At 40.8% G+C, this 25,583-nt stretch overlaps 1 protein-coding gene across 1 annotated transcript in view; it reads right to left on the bottom strand.

The window, feature by feature from the left end:
• Positions 1-20,695: 20,695 nt before the first annotated feature.
• Positions 20,696-25,583, bottom strand: part of MTMR1 (myotubularin related protein 1) — a 281,756-nt gene continuing 276,868 nt past the window's right edge. The window contains exon 15 of the mRNA XM_053699156.1: positions 20,696-21,151. Within this exon, the coding sequence (XP_053555131.1) occupies positions 20,987-21,151 (165 nt within the window). The 3' untranslated portion in view covers positions 20,696-20,986. The remainder of the gene's footprint in view (positions 21,152-25,583) is intronic.

Genomic DNA, 25,583 nt, shown 5'->3' with positions numbered 1-25,583 from the left:
GGAGGTTTAAAAACATAATTTACTAGTTCTAATATCAAGAGGACTAGTTTCCACGATATCCAAAATAATAAACACTTCTTTAACAAAGAACGAAAATACTTCATTTTAAATAAATAAGTAGATTTGTTAGTGTCAATATCTGAGGAAGGATCTTCTGAATCAGATAGATCCTCATCAGAGGAGGATAATTCATTATGTTGTCGGTCATTAAAAATTTCATCAATCTTATGAAAAGTTTTAAAAGACCTTATATTAATTAGAAGGCAGAATAGCAGACAAAGCCTTCTGAATAGAATCAGTAACAAATTCTTTAAATTTCATAGGTATAACATGTACATTAAAAGTTGAAGGAACAACAACAGGTAATGTACTGATGGACACAATATCTGCATGTAAAAGTTTATCAGGATAACCAATACAAATGACATTCGGAAATATAATGCACTTAGCTTTAGTAGAACCGACATCAGGCAGCAAAGTTCCAACAGATACTTCTGAGGCAGGATCAGATTCAGACATCTTGCAAAATGTAAAAAAAACAACATATTAAGCAAAATTTGTCAATTTCCTTATATGACAGTTTCAGGAATGGGAAAAAATGCAAATAGCATAGCCCTCTGACATAGAAAAAGGCAAGAGGCAAATAGCAATGGGGTATTAAATTAATGAAAAACATCCGGAAATGACACACTCGCGTCACTAACGACGCAACCCTGTGTAAGTAACTCAGCATCAACTACGACGCTGGAAATGACTAACTTGCGTCAACGGACATACTTTTGCGCAAAAAAATCTTGCGCTACAGATTTATGAGAGTATATCGTCGATCTGAAAAGGGAGGTAGGAGATAAAATCTCTACGACCGATAACAGAGAACCTATGAAATAGATCCCTGTTAGGAAGACCATTGCATTCAATAGGTGATACTCTCTTCACATCCCTCTGACATTCGCTGTACTCGGGCTTCAAAATGCTGAGAAGCGCATGTCAACGTAGAAATCTTAGCACAAACTTAATTCACCACCTACATAGGAGGCAAAGTTTGTAAAACTGAATTGTGGGTGTGGTGAGGGGTGTATTTATAGGCATTTGAGGTTTGGGAAACTTTGCCCCTCCTTGTAGGATTGTATATCCCATACGTCACTAGCTCATGGACTCTTGCCAATTACATGAAAGAAAAGAAGAAAGAGGGGAGGAAGACAAACAGTAATGCAAGTCTATCTGAAGGAATTAGGAAAACTACTACAAAGAGACAGAAGAAAATAAATTAAATATAAGATAGAATTTTTGATTTAAGATTTTCTTTTTAAATATAATTTCAAGCCAAGACTATACCAACCTCAGATGGTTTTAGAATGGAAGCATCTTCCTCTGAGCAGTGCGCCAGGCAGGAGGAATTAAAAATACAATCTAGCTACGCAAGTTGCGCAGTACTACGCAACATGCGTAGGGATATTGTAATTTAACTCCTCCGTCGGTTTTCACTGATGTCCAGCCAGGCACAGTAGGGAGTTGCGGCACGACGGGGGTGACACCATTAGAGGAGAATAATTCCTGCTTGATGGTGTCAAGGACCACCAACATCTTCTCATGGACCACTGGTTGGCGACCGCTGATATAGAGCACTTGGTGTTTGGGAAGCTTTGTTTCCTCATATGAAAGAAAATAAACGTGTAGAGCTTAAATACTTATAATTAACCCATGCAGAGTTTGCTGTAAAAAAATAATTTAATGTCAGCTAAAAAAAAAATCCAATATATAAAAACTGACCCATTATTTACCAATGTAAAATAACCACAAACCAAAAGTTTTTTTAAATTAAAAATAAAGATTCTTTATTCATGGTGTCAGCATGTAAATTTTTAACCGATATGTTATACTACATCAGAAAGCATTTCTATTTTTTGAAAAAAAAAAAAACTCTTCATCCTTTCGAAAGTTAACTTTAAAATTTCTTGGTTAAACATTGATGGATTATGGTAATATAATGCCCTTAATATTTAGCTAAACAGCTTATTTAATGATGGGAGAACACCACAATGATCTATACTGCAAACACATGGTACAAAACAGCACATGCTCAGTTTGAGGAGGGGGAGATATAGTGTCTGAGAACCAATGTCTCTAACTGGATTATAACCACTGCAGAACATTACTTTATCTTTTAAAAGGGATGTGGGTGTCTGGAACTGATGAAGAGTTTTTAAGTAGCGTATTCATGTTGCTTTAAGAAGGGTGTCAAAACCAAAATATCTTTACTATCAAACATTTGTGGCACTGTAAATGTAGTAATGTAAGAGGCATAGAGAGTGTGAAGACACAACCAATTTTAATTTCTATTTCCTGTATCTGTATGCAACAGTATCCTTCTTATATACAATATGTAATGGTGTGAGAACAACCATGGTCCATTATTCTATTTAATTACATGCCAAAAATTGACAACTTGACAGACTGTAGTGCACCTCACAACACATTACAACTTAATATATATTAATACTTAAAATAGAATGTATGGATGTCAATGCATGCAAAAAATAAGCTTACTATACTAAGTACATTACACAATATTACAATGCACATAGTTATATAAATTACAAGTTTATATACACACCGGGTGGTACTATTCAAAATATTCATTTTACACTTTGGATCTTTAAATGCTAGTTTGGTTGCTGTTGTTCTGAAAGCTCTATATCATTAGTTAAAACAATCAAACGTATTGGTTTTGCTAAAGTAAAAAACATAATTTATGTAAGAACTTACCTGATAAATTCATTTCTTTCATAGTGGCAAGAGTCCATGAGCTAGTGACGTATGGGATATACATTCCTACCTGGAGGGGGCAAAGTTTCCCAAACCTCAAAATGCCTATAAATTCACCTCCCAGCTAACTCATACGTCAGTTTAACGTATAGCCAAGAAGTGAGGTGTAAAAAAGGAATAAAAAGCATACAAAAAAGAGGAACTGGAAAAAATAATGTGCTTTATACAAAAAAATCATAACCACAAAAAATAGGGTGGGTTCCATGGACTCTTGCCACTATGGAAGAAATGAATTTATTAGGCAAGTTTTTACATAAATTATGTTTTCTTTCGTGTAAGTGGCAAAAGTCCATGAGCTAGTGTAGTGACGTATGGGATATAATACCCAAGATGTGGAAGTCCACGAGTCACTAGAGAGGGATAAAATAAAAACAGCTATTTCCACTGAGAAATTAGACCCCCCCCCCTCCCAAAAAAATATGTAGTTTTCTTAAACAATTTTAAAAAACTCAAATCAAATGCATTAGAATCAAGCTGAGACAACTGCCTGAAGAACCTTTCTACCAAAGGCTGCTTCCGAAGAAGCAAACTCATAAAATGGTAAAATTTTGTAAAAGTATGCAAAGAAGACCAAGTTGCTGCTTTGCAAATTTGATCAACCGAAGCTTCATTCTTGAGAGCCCAAGAAGTGGCAACTGATCTAGTAGGATGAGCTGTAATTATCTAAGCTTTGTGAATCAAAAGTCTGAACCAAAAAAACTGAGAAATAACAGAGACTTTCTGACCTTCCTGGAGACAGAAAAAAATAACAAATAGACTAGAAGTCTTTCTGAAATCTTAAGTAGCCTCAACATAATATTTCAAAGCTCTTACCTTATCCAAGGACTGTAAAGACACTACAAGAGTTTTCTTAAAATTAGGACACAAAGAAGGAACAACAATTTCCTTAATGATGATGTTAGAATTTACAACTTTAGGTAAAACTGTAAATGAAGTCCGCAAAACAACTTTATCTTGATAGAAAAACAGATAGAGACTCACAAAAGAGAGCAGACAATACAGAAGCTCTTCAAGCAGAAGAGATAGCCAAAAGAAAAAAACACTTTCCAAGAAAGTAATTGAATGTCCAGGGAATACATAGACTCAAAAGGAAGAGCCTGAAAAATCTTAATTGAGACTCAAGGAGGAGAAATAGATTTAAAAACAGGTTTAATATGAACCAAAGCCTGAACAAAACAGTGAATATCAGGAAGTTAAGCAATCTTTCTATGAAATAAGACAGAAAGAGCAGAAAATTTGTCCTTCCAAAGAATTTGAAGAAAAAATGTTAATCCAAACCAACCTGAAGAAACTAAAATCCTAGGAATTCTAAATGAATGACAAGAATAATCATCAGTTGAACATCATGAAATATAGGTTTTCCAAACCCGAAAATAAAATCTCATAGAAACAGACTTATGAGCCTGTATCATAGTGCTAATAACTGAGTCATAGAAACATCTATGACTAAACACTTAAGCGTTCAATTTTCAAAGCTTCAAATTTAGAAATTTGAGATCCTATGGCGGCCCCTGAAACAGAAGGTCTGGCCTTAAAGGAAGTAGCCAAGGCTGGCAACTGAACATCCTGACAAGGTCCGCATACCAAAACCTGAGAGACCAAGCTGGAGCTATCAGAAACACATACAAATTGTTCCATTATGATCTTAAAGATCACCCTTGGAAAAAGAACCAAAGGCGGAAAAAATGTAAGCAGGTTGGTAAAAACCAAAGAACTGCTAGAGCATCCACTATCTCTGCCTGAGGATCCTTGAACCTTGAAAAGAATCTGGAAAACTTCTTGTTTAGACGAGAGACCATTTCAGATCTATTTCTGGAAGACCCCCACATCTGTACAAGATGAAAAAAACACATCTGAATGGAGAGCACTCACCCAGATATAAAGTCTGACGGCTGTGATAATCCCCTTCCCAATTGTCTACACCTGAGATATGAATCGCAGAAATTAGACAACAGTTGTATTCCGTCCAAGAAAGTATCCGAGATACTTCCTCCATAACTGAAGGACTGCGAGTCCCTCCTTGATGATTGACAAATGCCACTGTTGTGATATTGTCTGTTTAAAAAACAAATGTAAAAGTTGTCTCTTCAAAATAAGCCATGCCTGAAGAGCCCTGAAAAAAGAATGGAGTTCTAAAATATTGATTGTTAACCTCGCCTCCTGAGGTTTCCAAACCACTAGTGCTGTCAGAGAATCTCAGACAGCTCCCCACCTCAAAAACTTGCATATGTTGAGAATTCGGTCCAGGTAGGGTCGAACAATTGTGGCCCCCTGAACAATAAGGTGATAGTCCAATCACCAAATCAGAGAGAAAAAAAGTGTTGGGATTTAAGTATATCAGTTGTAATAACTGAAAATAATCCCTGGGCCTATGATGCAACATGCAAAGCTTTAGAGGCCCCAAACGAAAAAGAGCAAAGAAGATTTCACCTGATGCGGCAGTCATGAGACCAAAAACTTCCATTCACATAACCACTGAAGGAAAAAAAACAGAATTTATGCTTACCTGATAAATTACTTTCTCCAACGGTGTGTCCGGTCCACGGCGTCATCCATTACTTGTGGAATATTCTCCTCCCCCACAGGGAAAGGCAAGGAGAGCACACAGCAAGAGCTGTCCATATAGTCCCTCCCAGGCTCAGCCCCCCCAGTCATTCGACCGACGGTTAGGAGAAAAAAAGGAGAAACTATAGGGTGCCGTGGTGACTGTAGTGTATAGAGAAAGAAATATTTCAAACCTGATTAAAAAACCAGGGCGGGCCGTGGACCGGACACACCGTTGGAGAAAGTAATTTATCAGGTAAGCATAAATTCTGTTTTCTCCAACATTGGTGTGTCCGGTCCACGGGGTCATCCATTACTTGTGGGAACCAATAATAAAAGCTTTAGGACACGGATGAAGGGAGGGAGCAAATCAGGTTACCTAAACAGAAGGCACCACGGCTTGCAAAACCTTTCTCCCAAAAATAGCCTCCGAAGAAGCAAGAGTATCAAATTTGTAGAATTTGGCAAAAATGTGCAGAGACGACCAAGTCGCTGCCTTACATATCTGATCAACAGAAGCCTCGTTCTTGAAGGCCCATGTGGAAGCCACAGCCCTAGTAGAGTGAGCTGTGATTCATTCAGGAGGCTGCCGTCCGGCAGTGTCATAAGCCAATCGGATAATGCTTTTCAGCCAGAAAGAAAGGAAGAAAGAGAGGTAGCAGTAGCTTTTTGTCCTCTCCTCTTACCAGAATAAACGACAAACAAAGAAGAAGTTTGTCTGAAATCCTTTGTTGCTTCTAAATAGAACTTTAAAGCACGAACTACATCTAAATTGTGTAACAAACGTTCCTTCTTTGAAACTGGATTCGGACACAAAGAAGGGACAACTATTTCCTGGTTAATATTCTTGTTGGAAACAACTTTTGGAAGAAAACCAGGCTTGGTACGCAAAACAACCTTATCTGAATGGAACACCAGATAGGGTGGATCACACTGCAAAGCAGATAGTTCAGAAACTCTTCTAGCAGAAGAAATAGCAACCAAAAACAGAACTTTCCAAGATAGTAACTTGATATCTATGGAATGTAAGGGCTCAAATGGAACCCCTTGAAGAACTTAAAAAAAACTAAATTTAGACTCCAGGGAGGAGTCAAAGGTCTGTAAACAGGCTTGATTCTGACCAAAGCCTGTACAAAAGCGTGTACATCTGGCACAGCTGCTAGTCGTTTGTGTAACAAGACAGATAAAGCAGAAATCTGTCCTTTTAGAGAACTCGCTGACAATCCCTTATCCAAACCTTCTTGGAGAAAGGAGAGGATCCTGGGAATTTTAATCCATGAGAATCCCTTGGATTCACACCAACAGATATATATTTTTCATATTTTATGGTAAATCCTTCTAGTCACAGGTTTTCTGGCTTGGACCAGAGTATCTATCACTGAATCTGAAAACCTGCGCTTGGATAAAATCAAGCGTTCAATCTCCAAGCAGTCAGCTGGAGATAAACTAGATTTGGATGTTCGAATAGACCTTGTACTAGAAGATCCTGTCTCAAAGGTAGCTTCCCTGGTGGAGCCGATGACATATTCACCAAGTCTGCATACCAAGTCCTGCGCGGCCACGCAGGAGCTATCAGAATCACCGAGGCCTTCTCCTGTTTGATCCTGGCTACAAGCCTGGGAAGGAGAGGGAACGGTGGAAACGCATAAACTAGGTTGAACGACCAAGGCGTCACTAATGCATCCACTAGAGTCGCCTTGGGATCCCTGGATCTGGACCCGTAGCAAGGAACCTTGAAGTTCTGACGAGACGCCATCAGATCCATGTCTGGAATGCCCCATAATTGAGTCAACTGGGCAAAAAACCTCCGGGTGGAGTACCCACTCCCCCGGATGGAAAGTCTGACGACTCAGATAATCCGCCTCCCAGTTGTCTACTCCTGGGATGTGAATTGCAGATAGATGGCAGGAGAGATCCTCCGCCCATTTGATGATCTTGGATACCTCTCTCATCGCCAAGGAACTCTTTGTTCCTCCCTGATGGTTGATGTAAGCTACAGTCGTCATGTTGTCTGACTGGAATCTTATGAATCCGGCCTTCGCTAGTTGAGGCCAAGCCCGGAAAGCATTGAATATCGCTCTCAGTTCCAGGAAGTTTATCGGGAGAAGAGACTCTTCCCGAGACCATAGACCCTGAGCTTTCAGGGAATCCCAGACCGCGCCCCAGCCTAATAGACTGGCGTCGGTCGTGACAATGACCCACTCTGGTCTGCGGAAACTCATTCCCTGAGACAGGTGATCCTGTGACAACCACCAACGGAGTGAGTCTCTGATCATCTGGTCTACTTAAATCTTTGGAGACAAGTCTGTATAGTCCCCATTCCACTGCTTGAGCATGCACAGTTGTAATGGTCTTAGATGACTTCGAGCAAAAGGAACTATGTCCATTGCTGCAACCATCAACCCTACTACTTCCATGCACTGAGCTATGGAAGGCTGCAGAATAGAGTGAAGAACTTGACAAGCGTTTAGAAGCTTTGACTTTCTGACTTTTGTCAGGAAGATCTTCATTTTTAAAGAATCTATTATCGTTCCCAAGAAGGGAACTCTTGTCGACGGAGACAGGGAACGCTTTTCTACATTCACCTTCCACCCGTGAGATCTGAGAAAGGCTAGAACAATGTCTGTATGAGCCTTTGCTTTGGAAAGAGACGACGTTTGGATTAGAATGTCGTCCAGATAAAGTGCCACTGCAATACCCCTTGGTCTTAGAACCGCTAGAAGGGACCCTAGCGCCTTTGTGAAAATCCTTGGATGATCTTTGTGGATAGGAATATGTAGATACGCATTCTTTAAATCCAAGGTAGTCATAAATTGACCCTCCTGGATTGAAGGTAAAATTGTTCGAATGTTTTCCATTTTGAACGATGGAACTCTGAGAAATTTGTTTAGAATTTTTAAATCCAGAATTGGTCTGAAAGTTCCCTCTTTTTTGGGAACTACAAACAGATTTGAGTAAAACCCCTGACCTTGTTCCACAGTTGGAACTGGGTGTATCACTCCCATCTTTAACAGGTCTTCTACACAATGTAAGAATGCCTGTCTCTTTATTTGGTTTGAAGATAAGTGAGACATGTGGAACGTTCCCCTTGAGGGTAGTTCCTTGAATTCCAGAAGAAAACCCTGAGAGACTATTTCTAGTGCCCAGGGATCTAAACATCTCTTGCCCAAGCCTGAGCAAAGAGAGAGAGTCTGCCCCCTACAAGATCCGGTCCCGGATCGGGGGCTACCCCTTCATGCTGTTTTGGTAGCAGCAGCAGGCTTCTTGGCCTGTTTACCCTTGTTCCAGCCTTGCATTGATTTCCAAGCTGGTTTAGTCTGGGAAGCGTTACCCTCTTGTCTAGAGGCTGCCGAGTTGGAAGTCGGTCCGTTCCTGAAATTGCGAAAGGAACGAAAATTGGACTTATTCTTTGAAAGGTTTATCTTGTGGGAGGGCATGGCCATTTCCCCCAGAGATGTCTGAAATAATCTCTTTCAATTCTGGCCCAAAAAGGGTCTTACCCTTGAAATATTAAGCAATTTTGTCTTGGAAGATACATCCGCCGACCAAGACTTTAGCCAGAGCGCTCTGCGCGCCACAATTGTAAACCCTGAATTTTTCGCCGCTAACCTCGATAACTGCAAAACTGCGTCTAAAATAAAGGAATTAGCTAACTTAAGTGCGTGAATTCTGTCCATGACTTCCTCATACGGAGTCTCCCTACTGAGCGACTTTTCCAGTTCCTCGAACCAGAACCACGCCGCTGTAGTGACAGGAATAATGCACGAAATAGGTTGAAGGAGGTAACCTTGCTGTACAAAAATCTTTTTAAGCAAACCCTCCAATTTTTTATCCATAGGATCTTGAAAGCACAATTGTCCTCAATAGGAATGGTCGTGTGCTTGGCTAGAGTAGAAACCGCCCCCTCAACCTTAGGGACTGTTTGCCATGTGTCCTTCCTGGGGTCGACCATAGGGAACAATTTCTTAAATATAGGAGGAGGGACAAAATGTATGCCTGGGTTCTCCCACTCCTTATACACTATGTCCGCCACCAGTTTAGGTATCGGAAAAGCATCAGGGTGCACCGGGACCTCAAGGAACTTGTCCATCTTGCACAATTTTTCTGGGATGACCAGATTGTCACAATCATCCAGAGTAGATAGCACCTCCTTAAGTAATGCGCGGAGATGCTCTAATTTAAATTTAAATGTCACAACATCAGGTTCTGCCTGCTGAGAAATTCTTCCTATCAGAAATTTCCCCATCTGACAAACCCTCCCTCACTGCCACTTCAGATTGGTGTGAGGGTATGACAGAAAAATTATCATCAGCGCCCTCCTGCTCTACAGTGTTTAAAACAGAGCAATCGCGCTTTCTCTGAAATGCTGGCATTTTGGATAAAATATTAGCTATGGAGTTATCCATTACTGCCGTCAATCGCTGCATAGTAACAAGCATTGGCGCACTAGAAGTACTAGGGGTCGTCTGCGCGGGCATAACTGGTATAGACACAGAAGGAGATGATGTAGAACTATGTCTACTTCCTTCTAGATAGCACCTCCTTATCTGAGGAATCATCCTGGGCAACTTTACAATTTGTGACAGTACTGTCCTTACTTTGTTTGGACGCTATGGCACAATTATCACACATATTTGAAGGGGGAACCACATTGGCTACCATACATACAGTACATGATCTATCTGAAGGTACAGACATGTTAAACAGGCTTAAACTGGTTAGTAAAGCACAAAAACCGTTTTAAAACAAAACCGTTACTGTCTCTTTAAATGTTAAACAGGGCACACTTTATTACTGAATATGTGAAAAACTATGAAGGAATTATCCAATCTTTCCCAAATTTTCACCACAGTGTCTTAATGCATTCAAAGTATTGCACCCCAATTTTCAAGCTGTTAACCCTTAAAATGTTGAAACCGGAGCTGTTTACAATTTTAACCCCCTTACAGACTCAGCCACAGCCCTTGCTGCGACTTCACCAATCCCAGGGGGGTATATGATACCAAATGAAGCCTTCTAGGAACGTTTTTAGTGGATTCCAGACCCTCACACATGCAGCTGCATGTACTGTACTCAAAAGTAACTGCACAATAATGGAGCGAAAATGAGGCTCTGCCTACTACAGAGAAAAGACCTTCCTGAGTGGGAAGGTGTCTTAACAAGTGCCTGGTACTAAAAACGTTCCCCAATGTTATAAAAGTGTGAAATTCAACTTCAAACTGCATATAATACTTAAATAAAGCAATCGATTTAGCCCCTAAAAGTGTCTACCAGTTTATAGCCCATAATAAGCCCTTTATTACACAGTCTTGTTAGAAAAATGGCTAGTCATACCTTGAGCAGAAAAGTCTGCAAACTGTTCCCCCCAACTGAAGTTCTCTCATCTCAACAGTCCTGTGTGGGAACAGCAATTGATTTTAGTTACTGCTGCTAAAATCATACTCCTCTTATAAACAGAACTCTTCATCTCTTTCTGTTTTAGAGTAAATAGTACATACCAGCACTATTTTAAAATAAACTCTTGATAGAAGAATAAAAAACTAAAACTAAACACCACAAACTCCTCACCATCCCCTAGGAGATGCTACTTGTTCAGAGCAGCAAGGAGAATGACTGGGGGGACGGAGCCTGGGAGGGACTATATGGACAGCTCTTGCTGTGTGCTCTCCTTGCCTTTCCCTGTGGGGGAGGAGAATATCCCACAAGTAATGGATGACGCCATGGACCGGACACACCAATGTTGGAGAAATAGAGACTGAAGGTTCAGGCAAACTAAAATTAACTTCATTCGTCTCTAGTCTATCAGAGAAAGAATCATAGACACTAAATTCTATCTGGAAACCTAAAATGATGACCCTTGTCTAAGGAATCAAGAAAAACTACTGTATATTGATCCTCCAACCATATCATGAGGAAACCACACTAGTTGTTTCAAGTGAGATTCTGCTGAATGAAAAGATTAAAACTAGTACCAAATATCATCCAAATAAGGAAACACCACAATACCCTGCTCTCTGAATACAAATAGAAGAGTACCAAGAATCTTTGAAAAGAATCTCTGAGCTGCCGCTAGCCCAAAACGACGAGCGACAAATTGGTAATGCTTATCTAGAAAAGAGAAACTCAGAAAATAATAGTGGTCTGAATGAATTGAAAATAAGCGTCCTGTAAGTCTATTGTGGACAGGAAGTAACTTTGCTATACAGAAAGGCAGAATAGTCCCTAAAGTCACCATCTTGAAAGTTGGGACTCTTACAAAACAATATAAAAAATTCAGATCCAGAATTGGTCTGAACAAATTTTTTCTTTAGGACAATGAATAGATTTCAATAGAAAACCAAACTCTGTTCCTGCAGAGGAACTGGAACCATCACCCCTGAAAACACTAAATCTGAAACACAATTCAGAAAAACCTGAGCTTTCACAGGGTTTGTTATAACATGGAAAAGAATCTTTCCATGGGAGGTTTTTATTCTGAAACCTATTCGATACTCATGAGAAAATAATATTCTGAATCCACTGATTTGAACATAAACTGTCCAAATGTGTTGAAATAAATTCAATTCCGCCCCCCCACCAGTAGAACTAGTTAAAAGGCCACACCTTCATGCAGTCTTAAGGGCTGAACATAGTTTAATTATAAGGCTTGGAATTATTCAAATTCAGAAAAAAAATCTGAAATCAGAGCAAGAGGCCTTAAGGGAATGAAAAAAACAATTGGGAGCTTAAAAATTACCCTTAGATTTCTTAACTTGGGGCATAAAAAATCCCTTTCCCCCAGAAATAGAGGAGATAATAAAATACAATAGAAAATCTTTGAAAAAAATATTATCCTAAAATAATAAGATAGTCATCGAAATTTAAACACCATATCAGAGATTTAAGCCATAAAACCTTTCTAGTAAAAAACATAATTTATGCTTACCTGATAAATTCCTTTCTTCTGTTGTGTGATCAGTCCACGGGTCATCATTACTTCTGGGATATTATCTGCTCCCCTACAGGAAGTGCAAGAGGATTCACCCAGCAGAGTTGCTATATAGCTCCTCCCCTCTACGTCACCTCCAGTCATTCGACCAAAGACCAACGAGAAAGGAGAAACCAAGGGTGTAGTGGTGACTGAATTATAATTTAAAAAATATGCACCTGCCTTAAAAACAGGGCGGGCCGTGGACTGATCACACAACAGAAGAAAGGAATTTATCAGGTAAGCATAAATTATGTTTTCTTCTGTTATGTGTGATCAGTCCACGGGTCATCATTACTTCTGGGATACCAATACCAAAGCAAAAGTACACGGATGACGGGAGGGATAGGCAGGCTCATTATACAGAAGGAACCACTGCCTGAAGAACCTTTCTCCCAAAAATAGCCTCCGAAGAAGCAAAAGTGTCAAATTTGTAAAATTTGGAAAAAGTATGAAGCGAAGACCAAGTTGCAGCCTTGCAAATCTGTTCAACAGAGGCCTCATTCTTAAAGGCCCAAGTGGAAGCCACAGCTCTAGTGGAATGAGCTGTAATTCTTTCAGGAGGCTGCTGTCCAGCAGTCTCATAGGCTAAACGTATTAAGCTACGAAGCCAAAAAGAGAGAGAGGTAGCAGAAGCTTTTTGACCTCTCCTCTGTCCCGAATAAACGACAAACAGGGAAGAAGTTTGGCGAAAATCTTTAGTTGCCTGCAAGTAGAACTTGAGGGCACGAACTACATCCAGATTGTGTAGAAGACGTTCCTTCTTTGAAGAAGGATTTGGACATAAGGAGGGAACAACAATCTCTTGATTGATATTCCTGTTAGAGACAACCTTAGGTAAGAACCCAGGTTTAGTACGCAGAACTACCTTGTCTGAGTGAAAGATCAGATAAGGAGAATCACAATGTAAGGCTGATAATTCAGAGACTCTTCGAGCCGAGGAAATAGCCATTAAAAATAGAACTTTCCAAGATAATAATTTTATATCAATGGAATGAAGGGGTTCAAACGGAACACCCTGTAAAACGTTAAGAACTAAGTTTAAACTCCATGGCGGAGCAACAGTTTTAAACACAGGCTTGATCCTAGCTAAAGCCTGACAAAATGCCTGGACGTCTGGATTTTCTGACAGACGCCTGTGTAACAAGATGGACAGAGCTGAGATCTGTCCCTTTAATGAGCTAGCCGATAAACCCTTTTCTAAACCTTCTTGTAGAAAGGACAATATCCTAGGAATCCTAACTTTACTCCAGGAGTAATCTTTGGATTCACACCAGTATAGGTATTTACGCCATATTTTATGGTAAATCTTTCTGGTAACAGGCTTCCTAGCCTGTAACAGGGTATCAATAACCGACTCAGAAAAACCACGTTTTGATAAAATCAAGCGTTCAATTTCCAAGCAGTCAGCTTCAGAGAAGTTAGATTTTGATGTTTGAATGGACCCTGTATCAGAAGGTCCTGTCTTAGAGGTAGAGACCAAGGCGGACAGGATGACATGTCCACTAGATCTGCATACCAAGTCCTGCGTGGCCATGCAGGTGCTATTAGAATCACTGATGCTCTCTCCTGTTTGATTTTGGCAATCAATCGAGGAAGCAGCGGGAAGGGTGGAAACACATAAGCCATCCTGAAGTTCCAAGGTGCTGTCAAAGCATCTATCAGAACCGCTTCCGGATCCCTGGATCTGGATCCGTAGCGAGGAAGTTTGGCGTTCTGGCGAGACGCCATGAGATCTATCTCTGGTTTGCCCCAACGTCGAAGTATTTGGGCAAAGACCTCCGGATGAAGTTCCCACTCCCCCGGATGAAAAGTCTGGCGACTCAAGAAATCCGCCTCCCAGTTCTCCACTCCCGGGATGTGGATTGCTGACAGGTGGCAAGAGTGAGACTCTGCCCAGCGAAATATCTTTGATACTTCCATCATTGCTAGGGAGCTTCTTGTCCCTCCCTGATGGTTGATGTAAGCTACAGTCGTGATGTTGTCCGACTGAAACCTGATGAACCCCCGAGTTTTTAACTGGGGCCAAGCTAGAAGGGCATTGAGAACTGCTCTCAATTCCAGAATGTTTATTGGCAGGAGACTTTCCTCCTGACTCCATTGTCCCTGAGCCTTCAGAGAATTCCAGACAGCGCCCCAACCTAGTAGGCTGGCGTCTGTTGTTACAATTGTCCAGTCCGGCCTGCTGAACGGCATCCCCCTGGACAGATGTGGCCGAGAAAGCCACCATAGAAGAGAGTTTCTGGTCTCTTGATCCAGATTCAGAGTGGGGGACAAATCTGAGTAATCCCCATTCCACTGACTCAGCATGCACAATTGCAGCGGTCTGAGATGTAGGCGTGCAAAGGGTACTATGTCCATTGCTGCTACCATTAAGCCGATCACCTCCATGCATTGAGCTACTGACGGGAGTTGAATGGAATGAAGGATACGGCATGCATTTAGAAGCTTTGTTAATCTGTCTTCTGTCAGATAAATCTTCATTTCTACAGAATCTATAAGAGTCCCCAAGAATGGAACTCTTGTGAGAGGAAAGAGAGAACTCTTCTTTTCGTTCACTTTCCATCCATGCGACCTTAGAAATGCCAGAACTAACTCTGTATGAGACTTGGCAGTTTGAAAGCTTGAAGCTTGTATCAGAATGTCGTCTAGGTACGGAGCTACCGAAATTCCTCGCGGTCTTAGTACCGCCAGAAGGGCACCCAGAACCTTTGTGAAGATTCTTGGAGCCGTAGCCAATCCGAATGGAAGGGCTACAAACTGGTAATGCCTGTTTAAGAAGGCAAACCTTAGATACCGGTAATGATCTTTGTGAATCGGTATGTGAAGGTAAGCATCCTTTAAATCCACTGTGGTCATGTACTGACCCTTTTGGATCATGGGTAAGATTGTCCGAATAGTTTCCATTTTGAACGATGGAATTCTTAGGAATTTGTTTAGGATCTTTAAATCCAAGATTGGCCTGAAAGTTCCCTCTTTTTTGGGAACCACAAACAGGTTTGAGTAAAACCCTTGTCCTTGTTCCGACCGCGGAACCGGATGGATCACTCCCATTAATAATAGATCTTGTACACAGCGTAGAAACGCGTCTTTCTTTATTTGGTTTGTTGACAACCTTGACAGATGAAATCTCCCTCTTGGGGGAGAGAATTTGAAGTCTAGAAGGTATCCCTGAGATATGATCTCTAGCGCCCAGGGATCCTGGACATCTCTTGCCCAAGCCTGGGCGAAGAGAGAGAGTCTGCCCCCCACTAGATCCGGTCCCGGATCGGGGGCCCTCGGTTCATGCTGTCTTAGGGGCAGCAGCAGGTTTCCTGGCCTGCTTGCCCTTATTCCAGGACTGGTTAGGTTTCCAGCCTTGTCTGTAACGAGCAACAGCTCCTTCCTGTTTTGGTGCAGTGGAAGTTGATGCTGTTCCTGTTTTGAAATTCCGAAAGGGACGAAAATTAGACTGTCTAGCCTTAGCTTTGGCTTTGTCTTGAGGTAGAGCGTGGCCCTTACCTCCTGTAATGTCAGCAATAATTTCTTTCAAACCGGGCCCAAATAAGGTTTGCCCCTTGAAAGGTATATTAAGTAATTTGGACTTAGAAGTTACATCAGCCGACCAGGATTTTAGCCACAGCGCCCTACGTGCCTGAATGGCGAATCCTGAATTCTTAGCCGTAAGTTTGGTTAAATGTACTACGGCCTCCGAAATAAATGAATTAGCTAGTTTAAGGACTCTAAGCCTGTCCGTAATGTCGTCCAGCGTAGCTGAACTAAGGTTCTCTTCCAGAGACTCAATCCAAAATGCTGCCGCAGCCGTAATCGGCGCGATGCATGCAAGGGGTTGCAATATAAAACCTTGTTGAACAAACATTTTCTTAAGGTAACCCTCTAATTTTTTATCCATAGGATCTGAAAAAGCACAGCTATCCTCCACCGGGATAGTGGTGCGCTTAGCTAAAGTAGAAACTGCTCCCTCCACCTTAGGGACCGTTTGCCATAAGTCCCGTGTGGTGGCGTCTATTGGAAACATCTTTCTAAATATTGGAGGGGGTGAGAACGGCACACCGGGTCTATCCCACTCCTTAGTAACAATTTCAGTTAATCTCTTAGGTATAGGAAAAACATCAGTACTCGCCGGTACCGCAAAGTATTTATCCAACCTACACATTTTCTCTGGTATTGCAACGGTGTTACAATCGTTAAGAGCCGCTAAGACCTCCCCTAGTAATACACGGAGGTTTTCCAATTTAAATTTAAAATTTGAAATATCTGAATCCAATCTGCTTGGATCAGAACCGTCACCTACAGAATGAAGCTCTCCGTCCTCATGCTCTGCAAGCTGTGACGCAGTATCAGACATGGCCCTAGAATTATCAGCGCACTCTGTTCTCACCCCAGAGTGATCACGCTTGCCTCTTAGTTCTGGTAATTTAGCCAAAACTTCAGTCATAACAGTAGCCATATCTTGTAATGTTATCTGTAATGGCTGCCCAGATGTACTAGGCGCCATAATATCACGCACCTCCCGGGCGGGAGATGCAGGTACTGACACGTGAGGCGAGTTAGTCGGCATAACTCTCCCCTCGCTGTTTGGTGAAATTTGTTCAATTTGTACAGATTGGCTTTTATTTAAAGTAGCATCAATACAGTTAGTACATAAATTTCTATTGGGCTCCACCTTGGCATTGGAACAAATGACACAGGTATCTTCCTCTGAATCAGACATGTTTAACACACTAGCAATAAACATGCAACTCGGTTACAATCTTATTTAACAAAAACGTACTGTGCCTCAAGAAGCACTAAACGATTAAATGACAGTTGAAATAATGAACTGAAAAAACAGTTATAGCATCACTCTTTAAAAACAACACAACTTTTTAGCAAAGGTTTGTTCCCATTAGTAAAATAACACTAAATAAATTTTAAACATAAAAATTACAGAAACGTTTTAAATCACAGTCACTATATAAGTCTCACAGCTCTGCTGAGAGAATCTACCTCCCTTCAAAGAAGTTTGAAGACCCCTGAGTTCTGTTAGAGATGAACCGGATCATGCAGAAAATACAAGAGTAACTGACTGGAAATTTTTGATGCGTAGCAAAGAGCGCCAAAAACGGCCCCTCCCTCTCACACACAGTAGTGAGAGAGAAACGAAACTGTCATAATTAAAACAAGCAAACTGCCAAGTGGAAAAATAATGCCCAAATATTTATTCACTCAGTACCTCATTAATGCAAACGATTCTACATTCCAGCAAAAACGTTTAACATGAAAAATACCTATTAAAAGGTTTAATGTACTTTTACAGAGTAATTCCGGTGAAATACCATCCCCAGAATACTAAAGTGTAGAGTATACATACATGTTCATTATAACGGTATGGCAGGATTTTTTCATCAATTCCATTCAGAAAATAAAAACTGCTACATACCTCAATGCAGATTCCACTGCCCGCTGTCCCCTGATCTGAAGTTTTTACCTCCCTCAGATGGCCGAGAAACAGCAATATGATCTTAACTACTCCGGTTAAAATCATAAGAAAAACTCTGGTAGATTCTTCTTCAAACTCTGCCAGAGAGATAATAACACGCTCCGGTGCTATTGTAAAACAACAAACTTTTGATTGAAGTTCTAAAAACTAAGTATAATCACCATAGTCCTCTCACACCTCCTATCTAGTCTTTGGGTGCAAGAGAATGACTGGAGGTGACGTAGAGGGGAGGAGCTATATAGCAACTCTGCTGGGTGAATCCTCTTGCACTTCCTGTAGGGGAGCAGATAATATCCCAGAAGTAATGATGACCCGTGGACTGATCACACATAACAGAAGAAATGGCTACAAACAAAGATCTAATATCAGTTAAAATGACATACAATATAGCATCATAAATGAAATAATTAGCATGTTGAAGTAAAAGAACAATGCTTAGACAAATCAAGTTCTGATAACTAAACTGTCCAACCAAAAAAGTTGAAACAGCAGCAACATTAGCCATAGAAATGGCAGGTTAAAAAACATGGCCAATATGTAAATATGCTTCTCTTAAGATAGGAACCAAACGTCCTATCTAAAAGATCCTTAAAAGAAGAAATATCTTCCATAGGATAGAAGTACGTTCGGCAAGAGAAGAAATAGCCCCACCTTTTGGTACTTTTACCTAAAAACACTAAAATTAGCCATAGGTAAAGGATATAGCTTTCAAAACCTAGAAGAAAGCTAAAAAGAAGCACTAAGCTTAGATTCCTTACTAAATATATGATAAATAGCATCTGGAATAAGAAAAATTTCAAGTTACCTCAGAAGCTTAAAAAAAATGAATTCAAACATTTACTATTCTTGTTATCAAGAGGACTAGATTCCTCAATACTCAAAGTAAACAATACTTCCTTAATAAAGAATGCATACATTAAATTGAAAGTTTAATCTATCAAAATCAGTCTCAGAAATAGGATCCTCTAAGTCAGAGAAAACCACATTAGCAGAAATACTACATGCTGTCGATCAATACAAACTTCATAGGTTAATGAGAAGTTAGGAGAGATAGTTTACATAAATTTGAAGGTGAAATAGCCTTCTCTATGTCTTTTGCAATATAATCCTTTATATCAACAGTAATATCATGTACATTAGACTGTGAAGGTAAAACAGTAGATGTATATGTACTATAGAAACATTATCAGTATGAATAATAAAACATAACAAGTGCCACATATTTGAGCTGAAGAAATAAAATCAGCTAATTAAACAATATACACACTTAGCTTTGATAGAAATTGTGTACAAGCAGCATAGTTTGTACAGTAACATCAGAGGCAGGATCAGTTTTAAATATCTTGAAAAATTTAACAAAAAATAACATTTAAACAAAACGTCCAATTTCCACAAAATAGCAGTTTCAGTAATGGGAAAAAAATGCTTATATGAAAAAACAAAAGCAAATATCATAGCCCTCTGTAACAAATGAAAGCAGAGAGCAAAAGAGGGAGAGACTTAATAAAACAAAATTTTTGGCGCCAAAAATGACGCCAACAAAGATGATGCAAATGCTGAGAAAAAAACTTTTGGCACCAAGGTTAACAGGAAATGACACGATTCGCGTCATAACAGGCGCGACTTTCTGCCCAAAAAATTTGCGGCAACAAAGACGCAAGAAATGACATGACTCGCGTCACAACAAACACAAACTTCGCGCCAAAAAAATTTGCGCCAAGAATGACACAAAAAATAGAAGCATTTTGCGCCATTGCGTGAAAATTTTGAAAAAACAAGAACAAAGTTACAAATAGCTGGAACCTCAGGTAAGAAAACATTTATTAAATTTCTCCCAAACATAATTTTCCATGCTGAAACTGTTAGACTGCAAAGGGGAATAAACATAGACCTGACTCATGGCAAATATATGCAATATACATTTAAAACTTTAAAAATATAAAGTGCCATACATATCTGAGTGTGTCTTAAAAAAAGATATATATTTACCTGAAGACACCCATCCACATATAGCAGACAGCCAAACCAGTACTGAAACATATCAGCAGAGGTAATGGTAGAGGAGTATAATGTCGATCTGTAAACGGAAGTGGCAGATGAATCCCCATGACCTAATTTACAGAGAGCCTTAGAATAGATTTTCCATAGGTGAAAACATGGCATCTTTAGGCAAATACTCCCTTCACATCCCTCAGACAAACACTGTACTTTGAGAGGAACTGGGCTTCAAAATGCTTAGACGCGCCTTTCACAGAAGAAATCAAGCACGACTTGCTTCACCATCCTCCAACGAAGGCAAATGTTGTAAAACTGAAGTATGAGTGAGGTGGGAGGTGTATTTATAGGCATTTTGAGGTTTGGGAAACTTTGCCCCCTCCAGGTAGGAATGTATATCCCATACGTCACTAGCTCACGGACTCTTGCCACTTGCATGAAAGAAATATCCTTCATTATCAACCAGAAGATATTAATATGGCTTTGAAATCTGCTATATCACACATTTCAGAATGGAGCAGCATTGTCCAGCAGCTTCAACCTTGGGTTTCTGCCATCAGGTTATAGACAGCTGTGTTGCAACAGGGTAAACTACTTCTTTAATGGGTGACATCTTCTATCGTTTGCTAAATTTCGAACCTATGCAACCTGTAGAGACAAGGTGCAGTATGCCATATATGGGTTTAAACAAATGCATGGGTTTAAACAAATGCATATTCCAGAAATGAAAATCTCATCCAGGAAAAAATTATCCCTTCACAGAGCCAACATAAAAGTAGCAAAAGTGCTGGTTTATGTTCATTTGTATGTGTACCATTAAATTGTGCCCCCTCCCCCCCCTTATGTAAAAAAAATAATAAAAAAGGTCACACTGTAACAGGTTTCCACAAACTGTAAACTTCCTTTGTTGACTTGTTCAAATTGTAACTGGAATAAAAGTAACCAAAGCCACATGAATGTAAACAATATCAGACGATAAAACCTATATGTACAAAAACTAGAGTGTTAAGCTTAGAAAGTTTTTGTTCCCATGAGAGTATGACTAGCATTCTTATAGTCTCTGCTAAGATAAAGGTTTTTAAACCCAGTCCGTTGGTCTTTGTCAGAAAAGAGTTGTTTCTAGGAGAAAGTGAACTTTTCGCTTTGCTTATTTCTCGTTTATCGCTGCTTTATCAGACAGCAGTGTGCACTGGGGTTGCAGAATGAGAAGGAGAAGATCCTCTGTCGGATGATGATGAAACAGATCTAGTTGCAGCTTCTCGCTGTAGCTCTTCTACCTTCTTCTGAAGTTCTGCACGGATAGCCAGGAGGTCCTGCAGATTCTGATGAATTGGCATCTATATATGTAGAAGATATAAAATAATTATTTTAGGGAGCATAACATATTTAATCCCAGCACATAAAATATGAAAAACTTTTAAATTTTTTGTAGGCAATACTACTTTTTATATACTAAACAATAAAAGAAACTTAAGAGGAAGGAAAATATATTTAAAGCAGAAGGAGATTCAAAGACATCTGAAAAGTTTCTCTATAACTGAAGGCGGCATAATGTTAATTAACCAAATACGATTAATAAATCCCATCATGAAAATAGCAGAAAAAGTAATTTCCTCACATAAATAAATAAAATTTTCAGGTAAGCATAAATTGTGTTTTCTTTCATCAAATGGTGCGAGTCTTCAAGTCATCACTTGTGAGAATCTATACCCAAGTCTGCAAGATCACCATGAAATGTGGGGGATAAACAGAGAAGGTAGGTACATTACTGATCAGGCAGGTACAGTACTGATCAGGCACTATGGCCGCAGATCTTTCCTAACAAAAGCAGCCTCAGAAGAAGCATATACATCAAAGTGATAAAAACATAAATTATGCTTACCTGATTATTTTATTCTCATCTGTATGGGCAGAGTCCACAGCTGCATTCCTTCCTTGTGGGAAATACTGAACCTGGCCACCAGGAGGAGGCAAAGACACCCCAGCCAAAGGCTTAAATACCTCCCCCACCTCCTCATAACCCCAATCATTCTGCCGAGGGAACAAGGAACAGTAGGAGAAATATCAGGCTGAAAAAGGTGCCAGAATTTTTTTTTCAAATTTAGGGCCGCCCATCGGAGAACACGGGCGGGAGCTGTGGACTCTTCCCATACAGTTGGAAATGAAATAATCAGGTAAGCAAAAACAAAATTTATGCTTACCTGATAAATTTCTTTCTTTTGCGATGTACCGAGTCCATGGATTCATCCTTACTTGTGGGATATTATCCTTCCTAACAGGAAGTGGCAAAGCGAGCACCACAGCAGAGCTGTCTATATAGCTCCCCCCTTAACTCTACCCCCCAGTCATTCGACCAAAGACTAAAGAAGATAAAGTAGAAACTATAAGGTGCAGAGGTGAATGAAGTAATAAAAAATACCATCTGTCTTGAATAGACAGGGCGGGCCGTGGACTCGGTACATCGCAAAAGAAAGAAATTTATCAGGAAAGCATACATTTTGTTTTCTTTTGCAAGATGTACAGAGTCCACAGTTTCATCCTTACTTGTGGGACACCAATACCAAAGCTTTAGGACATGGATGAATGAAGGGACAAGACAGGAACCTAAACGGAAGGCACCACTGCTTGCAAAACCTTTCTCCCAAAAATAGCCTCAGAAGAAGCAAAAGTATCAAATTTGGAAAATTTGGAAAAGGTATGAAGCGAAGACCAAGGTGCAGCCTTACAAATTTGTTCAACAGAAGCATCATTTTTAAAAGCCCATGTGGAAGCCACCGCTCTAGTAGAGTGAGAAGTAATTCTTTCAGGACGCTGCTGTCCAGCAGTATCATAAGCCAAACGGATAATGCTTTTCAGCCAAAAGGAAAGAGAGGTAGCCGTAGCCTTTTGACCCCTACGCTTTCCAGAATAGACAACAAACAAAGAAGATGTTTGACGAAAATCTTTGGTTGCCTGGAAATAAAACTTCAAAGCACGAACCACATCTAAGTTGTGCAACAAATGTTCCTTCTTAGAAGAAGGATTAGGACACAGAGAAGGAACAACAATTTCCTGATTGATATTCCTGTTAGTAACAACCTTAGGGAGGAACCCAGGTTTGGTACGCAAAACCACCTTATCAGCATGGAAAACAAGATAAGGCGAGTCACATTGTAATGCAGATAGTTCAGAAACTCTTCAAGCTGAAGAGATAACAACTAGAAACAGAACTTTCCAAGATAACAGCTTAATATCTATGGAATGCATGGGTTCAAACGGAACCCCCTGAAGAACTTTAAGAGCTAAATTTAGACTCCATGGCGGAGCAACAGGTTTAAACACAGGCTTGATTCTAACTAAAGCCTGACAAAAAGCCTGAACGTCTGGGATATCTGCCAGACGCTTGTGCAATAGAATAGACAAAGCAGATATTTGTCCTTTTAAGGAACTAGTAGACAATCCTTTCTCCAATCCTTCTTGGAGAAAGGACAAAATCCAAGGAATCCTGATCTTACTCCATGAGTAGCCTTTGGATTCGCACCAAAAAAGATATTTACGCCATATCTTATGATAAATTTTCCTGGTGACAGGCTTTCGAGCCTGAATCAAGGTATCTATGACCGACTCAGAGAAACCCCGCTTTGATAAAATCAAGCGTTCAATCTCCAAGCAGTCAGTTGCAGAGAAATTAGATTTGGATGCTGAAACGGACCTTGAATCAGAAGGTCCTGTCTCAGTGGCAGAGTCCATGGTGGCAGAGATGACATGTCCACCAGGTCTACATACCAAGTCCTGCGTGGACATGCAGGTGCTATCAAAATCACCGAAGCTCTCTCCTGTTTGATTCTGGCAATCAGACGCGGAAGGAGAGGGAATGGTCGAAACACATAAGCCAGACTGAACGACCAGGGTACTGCTAGAACATCTATCAGTACTGCTTGAGGATCCCTTGACCTGGACCCGTAACAAGGAAGTTTGGCGTTCTGACGAGACCCCATCAGATCCAATTCTGGTGTGCCCCAAAGCTGAACCAGTTGAGCAAACACCCCCGGATGGAGTTCCCACTCCCCCAGATGAAAAGTCTAACGACTTAGAAAATCTGCCTCCCAGTTCTCTACCCCTGGGATATAGATTGCTGATAGATGTCAAGAGTGAGTCTCCGCCCATTGGATTATTCTGGAAACTTCTATCATCGCCAAGGAACTCCTTGTTCCCCCCTGATTGATATAAGCCACAGTAGTGATGATGTCCGACTGAAATCTGATGAATCTGGCCGAAGCCAGCTGAGGCCACGCCTGAAGAGCATTGAAGATCGCTCTTAATTCCAGAATATTTATCAGTAGGAGGGCCTCCTCCTGAGTCCACAAACCCTGTGCTTTCAGGGAATTCCAGACTGCACCCCAGCCCAGTAGGCTGGCGTTCGTCGTCACTATAACCCACTCTGGCCTGCAGAAACACATTCCTTGGGACAGGTGATCCTGTGACAACCACCAGAGAAGAGAATCTCTGGTCTCCTGATTCAGATTTATCTGAGGAGATAAATCTGCATAATCCCCATTCCACTGTCTGAGCATGCATAGTTGCAGTGGTCTGAGATGTAAACGAGCAAATGGAACTATGTCCATTGCCGCTACCATTAGTCCGATTACCTCCATACACTGAGCCACCGACGGCCGAGGAATGGAATGAAGAGCTCTGCAGGTGGTTAAAATCTTTGATTTCCTGACTTCCGTCAGAAATATTTTCATGTCCATTAGAGTCCCTAGGAATGAAACTCTTGTGAGAGGGGAAAGAGAACTCTTTTTTACGTTCACCTTCCACCCATGAAATCTTAGAAAGGCCAACACGAAGTCTGTGTGAGACTTGGCTAGTTGGAAAGTGGACGCTTGAATTAGAATGTCGTCTAGATAAGGCGCCACTGCTATGCCCCGCGGCCTTAAAACCGCCAGAAGCGACCCCAGCACCTTTGTGAAAATTCTTGGAGCCATGGCCAACCCGAAGGGAAGAGCCACAAATTGGTGATGATCTTTGTGGATAGGAATGTGTAGATACGCATCCTTTGGAACCGGGCAGATCACTCCCATGGTAATTAGATCTTCTACACAGCATAAGAACGCCTCTCTTTTTGTCTGGTTTACAGAAAATTGAGAAAGATGGAATCTCCCCTTTGGAGGAGAATCTTTGAAATCTAGAAGATACCCCTGGGATACGATGTCTACAGCCCAGAAGTCCTGAATGTCTCTTGCCCAAGCCTGAGCAAAGAGAGAAAGTCTGCCCCCTACTAGATCCGCTCCCGGATCGGGGGCTACCCCTTCATGCTGTCTTGGTGGCAGCAGCAGGCTTCTTGGCCTGTTTACCTTTGTTCCAAGCCTGGTTAGGTCTCCAGACTGGCTTGGCTTGAGCAAAGTTCCCCTCTTGCCTTGCAGCAGGGGAAGAGGAAGTGTTCCTTGAAGTTTCGAAAGGAACAAAAATTATTCTGTTTGGTCCTTATCTTTTTTTACTTATCCTGAGGGAGGGCATGACCGATCCCTCCAGTGATATCTGAAATGATCTCTTTCAGTTCAGGCCCGAATAGGGTCTTACCCTTGAAAGGAAGGGTCAAAAGCTTAGAATTTGATGACACATCTGCCGACCAGGACTTAAGCCATAACGCTCTACGCGCTAACTTAGCCAGATGGAAAGCGGCGTCTAATGAAAGAATTAGCTAGCTTAAGAGCCCTAATTCTATCCAAAATATCATCTAATGGGGTCTCCACCTGAAGAGCCTCTTCCAGAGCCTCAAACCAAAAG

Source organism: Bombina bombina, chromosome 1 (genome assembly GCF_027579735.1).
Source record: "Bombina bombina isolate aBomBom1 chromosome 1, aBomBom1.pri, whole genome shotgun sequence".
Lineage (NCBI taxonomy): Eukaryota > Metazoa > Chordata > Amphibia > Anura > Bombinatoridae > Bombina > Bombina bombina.
This window is presented reverse-complemented; position numbering and strand designations above follow the sequence as displayed.